Source organism: Teleopsis dalmanni, chromosome 2, assembly GCF_002237135.1.
Source record: "Teleopsis dalmanni isolate 2A chromosome 2, ASM223713v2, whole genome shotgun sequence".
Classification (NCBI taxonomy): Eukaryota; Metazoa; Arthropoda; class Insecta; order Diptera; family Diopsidae; genus Teleopsis; species Teleopsis dalmanni.
Window position 1 is genome coordinate 245,052,881 of NC_051847.1, and position 10,298 is coordinate 245,063,178.

Sequence of the window (10,298 nt, forward strand, 5' to 3'; positions counted from 1 at the left end):
AAATTTTTAGCACAATATTTTTTTTTTATTCTTAGAATATTTTAGTTTTAGTAGTTGCAAACCTATTAAGATTTATTTTTTGATTTTAGTAACATTAGTCTAGAATACAATAAATTGATTTTTTAAAATATTTAAATACATATATATATTATTATATTTAAAAATTTATTTTATATTGATTTAATTTCTTTTCTTTTCTTTTTTGCTTTTTTCATTTCAAATCATTTACTCAACAAAATAAAAAAAAATATGCATCTCTATATATATTATATGCATTATGAAATGAATATCCGCCTGTATATATTGTACATAAATCACAAAACACCACACATATTCTCACCATACTCAACTTACCATACTCCAAACTCAAACAAACTTCAACACACACACGAATTAAACACAACAAAAGGAGCCGAAAATTAAATTCACAATTAGAACGCGCCATACAAGAAGCAATGATCGAATTGGATCGTATTTCAGCTAACTCAACACTACGCAACAATGTGGGACATAAGCAAATCCAACAACCAACATCCACTTCGAACAATAACAACAACAACACAAGTCCAAATCGTAATAAACGTGCCATCGGTACGACTATACAACGCATCATTAGCAATGGCGCTGTGCACACTACAGCTGCTACAGCCGGTTTTACAATTCTACCAGCCAACAACCATCACTCAAACAATCACAACCACAACAACAACAACAGCAACGGTATTTCAACTACAACAACACTCAATCATACAGTAACACTGCAGCGCAACAAACCAATACGCATTGCGCCAGCGCCACCAAGCGGCACAACAGCGAACTCAATTGCAAATGCTAACTCAACAAGTAAAATGCTAACCACAGCTGGAAGCAAATGACCTTTGGGATCTGTTTGTGCAGCACAAGTTTCGTGGTCAACCTATACACTAGTCATTCACAATAAGTAAGACTTACTTACTTGAAAAGTGTATTATTGTGAATCGTTTTTTTTCTTAGTTTACACTCAACAGAAAATAATTATTAAATATATTATTTACTTATTGTAATAAAATATTACAAATAATTTTTTTCGTCTTTAAAAAATTATATGAAATAAAAACAAACAAATCGGTAGTAATACATAAAAAAAAAGCAAAATTACAATGAAATGAAATAAATTAACTCTGAAAATAAAAAATTAATTAATTTCTAAGAAAATGTCACTGTCGAATTAAATTTAAAAGGCTCGAATCTATGAACTAAATTTAAAAAATAAAATAATTTTTTCTTTGAATAAACTATATATCTTTTGTAGCGTTTTCTGAATTTAACGCTTTTGTAAATTTTATTGTTGAAAATTTTTATTAATTTGTTAAATATTTTTATAAACAAATGAACAACAACAACATAATAATAATTTTAATTTGTAAATATTTTTTAATTAATTTGTAGAATTAAAATTAAACACAACAACAATAAGAAAAAAATGTTTAAGTAAAAATAAGTTCACATATATATATTTTATTGTGAGTATTAATTTATAATAAAAAACATTTATTTATAAAAATAAAAAAGATTTGTACAAATTATTGCAAAAACCACTTATATATATATCTATAAATACATAAATATATTTATATTTATATATATGTAATATTTCTAATTGTTAAATATGTACTAATTTTATTTAAAACTTTCTTGCTTGCGTTTACGATAGCAATAATTAATTTTTATTTAATTTTAAAACGTTTTATTGTTTTAAGAAATCATTTTATTAAGCATTTTTTATTTTATAATATATTTTTCTTTTTAATATATATCAAACAACATAAATGAAATAGACAATAACTTTTATAAAAACTTAACAAATAAAATATTAAATAATTTGTTATTTTATACATACAATTTTTTATTAAATTCCTTTTTGTTTATAGTTTTAATAGCAATTTTTTTTTAAATTTAAACAATGTAATTTATTTTTTATATGTTAAAAAGTGCAGTTTTTTGTCTAAATTAAATTAAATTATTAAAAAGAGTTTGAACAATACTTTTAAAATATATAAAATAATTTTATATATATTTGCATAAAATTTTTTATTAAAATTTATTTTAATTTACTAATTTCAACATTTAAATTATACTATGAAAATATTTTATAAATTGAAAAATTGTAAAAAATATATAATTTTACTAATATTTATTATTTTATGGCCAAAATTGTTTATATATCGATTGGTTTTTAAATATGTAATTGTCAGTTTCCTGAAGACGACTTTATATTAAAACCGAAATATTCCGAATATTAGTGTAAATTAATTTAAATTGTTTTTGTTAATTTTTATTGGTAACAAAAGTTAAATTATTTAATTGTTATAATTGAATTATTAGCGCAAAATAACAGAATATATATAATTTGATAATTACATGCGGAACTACACAATAATATTTTTTTAACCTAATGACGTGTCTTTCTTTTGTTAGTAAATAAGAAAATATATACTAAATATATTAAAATCATAAAAGTATTAATTTCAACAAACATGAAACGTTATGTAAAACGAATAAAAACATTTTTTGAAACAAATTATAAATAAATTTATAAAATACAAATAAGTAATTTTTATTTAAGTAAATTTCTGGACTAACCATAAAACTGTTTTAATTAAGAACCATTTTTTTTATAGCGAAATTTTCTCAGAATTAACTTGTTTTTATAAGAAATAGGTATGTTATAATAGATAAAAAGGTTTTAATTAAAAAATATGTTTTGTTATTCTATTATGAAAGTCTATTTAACAATTTTTCACTATAAACATATAGATATATAAACAATTCTATTATTTTCATTAAAATAAAAACTGCACTAATTTCCTTAACAATAAAAAAAAAATTTTTATTGTAAAATTATATTTAAAACACATCGTATAGTTATATTTTTTTTCTTTTTCGTTCTGTTATTTATGTTTAACGTGTAATATTGTTTTTGTTGCAAATTTATTAGAATTTTTTTTATTAAATATATTGTTTAGCATTTAAATTAGTCTTAAGTAGTTTTATAAAAAATAAAATATGCAAAAATAAACAAAAAACTAGAAATCAAAATGTTGCTAAAAACAATATAATATAATACAATAACATATATATTATAATGAAATAATAATGAAAATAAAAACATAAGTTCTTATATAAAAATATTTCAAAACAGAATTTAAATTTATAATTGTACAAAATAAGCTTAAAAATGTAACAAGCAAAAACCAAAATGTAGTAGAAAAAAATATTAATTTACTAAAAAAATTGTTTAATTTTAAATTATTACCATATAGCAACCATATATAGAATATGCAATAAAATATTCAAAAGAAAAATATAAAAACAGTTTACATTTAGTTATAAAAGTGAACAATAAAATATTTACTTGAGTTATAGTATAAGTACAAAAAAAATATTATTTCAAATAAAAAAAATTATTTTAAATAGCCATATAAAGGAATAATATTAAAAACCGAGCTGTTTAAACCATGTGGCTGGCTATATAAACATAATGAAAGAAATGGATTTTTAGAATAACCAAGGAGGCTTCTTGGTTTTTCTTCAGATTTTTCTTATTTAATGAGTCTCCTCAATTATGCGTACTTACAAGGAATCTGTTGTCATTTCAAAAATCGTTTTGCAGAAACGGCATATATAGGTCTCTGAGAGAACAATTTTTCTTAGATGTGGTACTACAATTTGCAGGTTCGTTCAGAAACCTTTTGAGAATTTTAACATATTTTCTGCTTAGTGCAAGTTGTCTCTTTTTTAATCTGTCTATGGTCTTAAGAGTTCGTTTAAATGTTCTTAAATTGGGATTTTATTCCGTGTCTGAGTTCTGACAAAGTCTAAGACCACCAAGACCGTTTGGTTATCAGACTTTATATTGATAGTTGCTCAATATTTGTTTCCTCTCAGACTTTCAAGAGTAAATTAAGAAAATTAAGAAAGGTAGATCATTGTATGCCTATCATAGTGTTAGCATCCTAAATTTTCGAACTGTATGTCAGACTTTGGAACTCCCAAACAGAATGAATTGTAAGATTGTTAGTGAGGGAATGAAGATTATAGTACACATGCCATAATGTTATCATCCTTTAGTTGCGTCCTATATATCTACGAGTTTTATGAACTCAGAAAAGCATTGATATGAGGGAATGAATATCTACAATATTCCGCAATATTTCGATATTGCCATCCTCAAGTTTAGACCTCTATATCGAATTTGTAAACCCTTATTTATTTAAGTTAAAATTTCTGTACCTTTTTCTATTCGTTTTTAGTTTTTAAAATTTCGCACTTCTGTTTAATAAAAACATTATTTATTTTTAAAGAATATTTTGTTAAATTTTAATAATATTCAAAAATGATTTCGCTCTGAAAACTTTATTTTTCTACCATAAAAAAATAAAAATTTTAACTATTAACTACTACGTTATTAAACAATTTGTATGATGCTATACAATTGCTCTATATATTATATAAAATAGACTTTAAACTGTCAAATAATTTTTAATAGATCACTTTCTAGGATGGTAACTCATGGGTGTTTCAATTTCTATATGCATAGTCTAAATTTTAAAACTTAATATATCTCAAAGACCGTAGTACCATTATAGCATATTTTTGTACTTCATTCAATGCAAACTCACTATAACTCAAGGCAAAGTATTTTTAAAGTCATTTTTACTAAAGAAAATAATACTTAAAAAGCAAATAGAACAAATAAAATTTAGTTTTTTAAAATTTACATATACATATACACATATATTGAATACACATAAACACACATGTATTATTTATTTATGATTGCAAGATTACTAAAAAAAAAATTTAATCCAAATATCTTTTATTAAAAATTAATAATGTGTATTTCACACAAAATATATACAAAAGAAAAAATACAACAAAAATTATAAATACGAATATGTATGCATTAAAACTATTATATGGAAAATATAAATAAACATATAAAATATTCTGAAACGTAAAAAAGTCATTGATTTATTTTGAATTTATGATAATGTATTATAGTATATAAAAAACAAGGTAAGTAATATTTATTTATTAAGTATATAATGTATTTATAAAAGGTCATTCATTTTCTTTGCCGACACTTGCCGGAAAATGTATTCAGTTTAGGAACTACATGTCTAATTACGTGTCTATCCGATATAGCAGGCAGAGGAATTAAAAATATTTCCCGTTTTATTCAGTAAAAATTGATTCCCGTTAAAAAGCAAACGAATTTTTATCTTAAGTTAAATTACTATGACAATTAATCCAATTGTTCAGACAATGTAGCCCCTTAATACATATGTTCTACTACTACTTGTGAACCCACTACTTCACATTTAAGTAACTTATGCGTAAAGGAGTTATAGCAGCTACTTAATTATGAATTAATTATTAAACCAAGCGTTGGACACTTCTTTCTTTGGAATTACGAAAATAGCTGGCGTGCCCCTACAACTGTAGCATTAGAATGAACCCATCTCAAAGACATATATGAATAGTGTGTTTTACGAGGTAGGCTATTACTGACACCTACCAACGATCATATCATATCCTATTTTCATATGTGTTGTATATATACTTTAACCAGAGCTTTAAAGTGAAATCCCGACATTTTCATATAACTGCACTGAACTATTGGGTTGGGGAAATTTATTTTAGAAAACTATACAGTTCACAGCCATGATCTTAATAAATGTTCCCTGAAGATTTAAAGATTCAATTGAACTGCTTCAAAAGAATTAATAATTTTATTTAAAATTTATTTAAATTTTATTATTTATTATTCATTAATTATTTTTTATCAGATTCGTCATAGTTAAAAAACTGCGGTGAATTTGATCCGTCTTATTATTAGGTTAGTGTAGCAGAAACTTAAGAAAAAACTAGGCATCTACTTAGCTTACCAATAGAAGTTATAACTAATATAGTGGTGTCTTGCTGTGACCCGTAAAAACTTACATATATATCAGAAACCATATAAGTATATAAATATATGGGCTAGCATGTAATTGAGTGACGAGATGAGAACGTGGATGGTTCTTGTCGTAGCTTGCATAAACTCTCACTGACTTTTCAATAGACACAGTCTTAGGCTGAGAGTGTTCCTGTTTCGAATATTGTAGACATTTTGGAAATGAGATATATATGATAAAACATCTATTTTATAGCACACAGCTTTTGGCAAAAGCAGATTGATTGATAGACAATTATATCAATTAATTCTAGCACAGCAGTGTCTGTCGCTAAGATTAATAACAACCTGCATTTTATTAGGGTCTCAAAATTGTGACATAATTTACAAATAGTAAAGGAGTACAAGAGGTTTACAGTCCTTCATATTGATTCAGTATCCTCTTTGAGACTATAGTTTCAAAGCAACAAAGTTCTCAATAGGCCTCCGCCTGATATTTATATAGGTAAGAAAAGCGCCATCATCGTTTCGCAAGAATTGTTCTAGTGCAATTGAGATCAAGGTTAGCTATGTGCTAAACATTTACTTGTCACGCATAAATGTGTGGTTTAATCTGCTCTTCATCGTTAAGCAAGAGCTGTCTTAGCACAATTGATTTCAGGATATGGCCATTTGCTAGACTGTTACTTGAAACTAATCAATTTGTAACATAAAAGCTCAACTAATCATAACGTTATCTATCTATTCTCATACCGTAAAGCAAACACCACTTATACAGTTAAATTCTATGGGTTATTGGCTCCGACCTATTAACGTTGTTAAGTTACTTCACCTCGAAGCTATTTTACTTCTTCTTCTCACTCAACTTTAATAGAATAGCATCCTAATCCACAGGATTAGGACATTTAATCCCTATTGCTCATTATCTCCGACATATTGAGGTTGCCAGTTTACTTCACCTCGAAGCTAATTTTCTACTTCTTCTCACTTAACCTTAACGTAATTGCATCCCGATCATTGAGAATTAAATATTTAGATTCATGTACCATTTGATACCAAATAAATTACGATATTATGTTAACAGGTACAGACTATAACAACATTAATTATAATTAACACAAAAATTTTATTTTTAATTTTTTATTTATACATATCAGATTTTACATTTTAATTTTATAGAATTGAAATAACTAAAATTTTGCATACATACAAATTAATTTAAAATGATATAATGATAATCAATTATAATAATAATAATAGTTTACGATTACATATTATAAGCAAATTTAATGAAAAGTTAACTAAGAACTAAACATGAAATCATCAGTTGGTTTTTATTAAAAATAAAATTTCACAATTCTTACATTGTTTTAAGAATTTAATATAGAAAACTTTTAATATATTAAACTATTCATTTACAAATATGTATATTTTAAATTATACATTTTCATAAAATTTTTACATTTGACAATTGTTTTTTTTGTTTTGTTTTTAACTTAAGACGGGCCTGGTAAAAATATATATTTATTTATTTAATTTTATATATGTATATATATATATATATAAATTTTATTTTAACAACAAAATTGAAAAAATTCTTTATCATCATAAAATCTTAAAAAAAATTCACTCAAAATAAGTAATATTATTTATATTTTTTAATTTTCTTGAATTCCATAGCTTGTAAAAATAGTTGTAAATCAACAGCTTGTATTTGCCCATCGATATCTTAAAAATAAAAAAGTTTTTTTTATGAATAAGAAATTGTATAATTTTACAATTAACTTTAAACTTAAAACTAATACATCATTGTTTCTAGAAGTGATTTTAATATGCTATACAATCAAATCTTTTATAGCAAATTGATGGGGATTTTAATTTAAAGCAAATCATAAAGTTGTCTTTTTAAAAATTTTAAATATTTTAATTTCCGTTACAAAATAGATATTGCGGTAAGTTTAGCAATAATTTTATTTTTTAAAATTGTTTTTTCTTTTTTGGTAATTTATTTAGTTACAACGGTGTTAATATATTTTTAATTTTTTAAATAATTTAAATTTTTCATCAAGACTTTATTAAAAATTAAAAAATTGTTTTTATGTTTGCTATTTTAAATACAAAATATATATGAGCTGTTTGCACACTTTTTACAAAAAATTGTAACAATATTTTTTATAATTTTAATTATAATTATAAATATATATGTATATAAAAATAATTATAAGTATTAAATTTTAAGTATATTTAAGACGATTTGGTTATGCTATATTTGCTTTCAATTTTCTTTCATATTATTATGATTAAAATGAAATTTATGAGACTGAAGCACTTTTAAGTAAATGAGCAACAAACAATTTCTAAAACTCCATAGACATTATAAACATTAATTGGTTTTTATATTAAAAAAAGAAAAAAAACTCAACAGCTACACTGGGTGCTCAACAAAACAGGAACAAAATTATATAGGAAAACATATGGTTAGGTAAACATATTGATATATATGTTATATAAATATATATAAAACTACTTTTTTTTAAAACTGACTGATATGCTTAAAATTTGAATAACTTTGTTTAAATTATAAATAAATTGAAATTATTTTTTGTTGTTAAATTTGCAACATAAAACTGAATAAATGTAATTTAAAACATTGAAACATTTAATCAATGATTTTTTTTATAATTAGTAAAATATATTGTTAATAAGTAACTAGTTTATTTAGCTTCTTATAACAGAAGGACAAACATAGAGAAAAATATATAGTAGTATATAGCAGTATTTTACTGAATTAAATTATGATGAAATTAAAAGATATTGAAATGTCCATAAAAAATGATACATAAAAAAGCTAATATAGAATATAAAATATATTATTAGCTTACAATATACTTTAATAATTTTTTTTTATAAATATACTGTTTTGGATATTTTTTAAGTAGCAGCTGTTTTAAGTTTGTCTTCACAGACCGAATTTTATGTCTGTTTAATAATTATCAAATATTATTAATGTTCTGTTGGTGTTCTAACAAACATCAAATTTTCTAATTATTATTCTATTATTGTTATAATTGTCTCGTTAGTTGTTGTTGCTGCTGTGATAACCTTTGAACTTCTTAGCAGTAACCAAATCGTGCTAAATCTCATCTGGATAAACTATGAGAACGCTCACGGCTGCTACTACCTGATGAGGTATTTTGTTTAGTGTTACCAAGATCACCGATACGTTGATGAGGTGGAAGTTTTTCGAAAAATGGATGCCTCAAGGCTTCACCTGTTAAAGAGAAAAACATAAATAAAAATTAGTTTATTATAAAAAAAAAATTTTTAATTATTCTAAAAGCGCCGGCACCTTTTTTTCTATATTCAAAACGAATTTATTATTTATAATATTTGAATAGTTTATTACGTTCATTAATTCTATCATAGTTTAAGCTATACTGGTCTTTTATTAATATGGGAGATTGTGCGCTGCGATCTAGAGTTCTTTTATCTAGAGTCCTCTCTTTAGAGATTCAGAATATTATTTTAACTTCAAATATATTTTGATAAATTGCGGTATTAAACTTACTTGAACCTACTTTCAAACTATTATTTTTACAAAATCAAGTTGTACTGAAATGATTCCTTTGACACATTTAACATAAATACTTACTGTATTTTAGGAATGTACTAAGCCTACCTTTCAAAATAGTTGAAAACATTAACTTTATTTACACAATATAAAGAAAAACAGTTCTCAGTTACGAGAAATTTTATTTTAAATATTAAATAATTATTAATTGTAATTAAATTAAAAAATCAAACAAATTTTTTTTATAACTATTATTCATTCAATTAAAAATAATACAGCTTCATTAAGGAACCATTTCAGTTGTTCAAAATGTTAAAATATACATACAAAATAAGACGAATTTTAAATAAACACTTGTTTATATTATTATAGGACTAACATAAAAAAAGTTATGTTATTAAGTACTCAATAAATACATTAATACGATTATTAAATACTGTAATATTATTAAAAACACATAAATACTTTTTTTTAGTACTTTTAGCATGAGAACATAAACACTTACCTAAAGTAACACGTTGGGATGGCTCATATTCAAGCATTTTTTTAATTAAGTCGAAGAGTTCACAATGATCCTCAGTATCACTCATTTGATATCTGAATAATGGCTTACAATGATCGCGAACGTAACGTCCAGCTGATGACTTTTCATCCCAATCCAACTTACCGTGGTAGAAATATTTAGTTTTAGTTTTGCTGTAAAGAGTATGGTTACTACAAATTAATCAAATTTCATGAAGTAAACTGCGCGTAAATAATTGTAAGCGTGTTTTGCTTTGCATTACCGTG

At 23.8% G+C, this 10,298-nt stretch overlaps 1 protein-coding gene across 1 annotated transcript; it reads right to left on the reverse strand.

Annotated features, from left to right (window-relative positions):
* Positions 1-7,545: 7,545 nt before the first annotated feature.
* Positions 7,546-10,289, reverse strand: LOC119680250 (serine/threonine-protein kinase Doa-like). Its single transcript, XM_038092970.1, has 3 exons — positions 10,015-10,289; positions 9,120-9,209; positions 7,546-7,666 (listed from the first exon to the last, which is right to left on the reverse strand). The coding sequence occupies exons 1-3, from the start codon at positions 10,097-10,099 to the stop codon at positions 7,584-7,586; spliced, it is 258 nt and encodes an 85-aa protein (XP_037948898.1). The 5' UTR covers positions 10,100-10,289; the 3' UTR covers positions 7,546-7,583.
* Between the last annotated feature and the right edge of the window lie 9 nt (positions 10,290-10,298).

Excerpts from the sequence above, each read along its gene's own strand:
- LOC119680250 (XM_038092970.1), bottom strand. The coding sequence starts at position 10,099 with ATGAGTGATACTGAGGATCATTGTGAACTCTTCGACTTAATTAAAAAA. Across the intron at positions 9,210-10,014 it reads ATCCCAACGTGTTACTTTAG|GTGAAGCCTTGAGGCATCCA; the intron begins GTAAGTGTTTAT and ends TCTCTTTAACAG. Across the intron at positions 7,667-9,119 it reads TAAACAAAATACCTCATCAG|ATATCGATGGGCAAATACAA; the intron begins GTAGTAGCAGCC and ends TTTATTTTTAAG.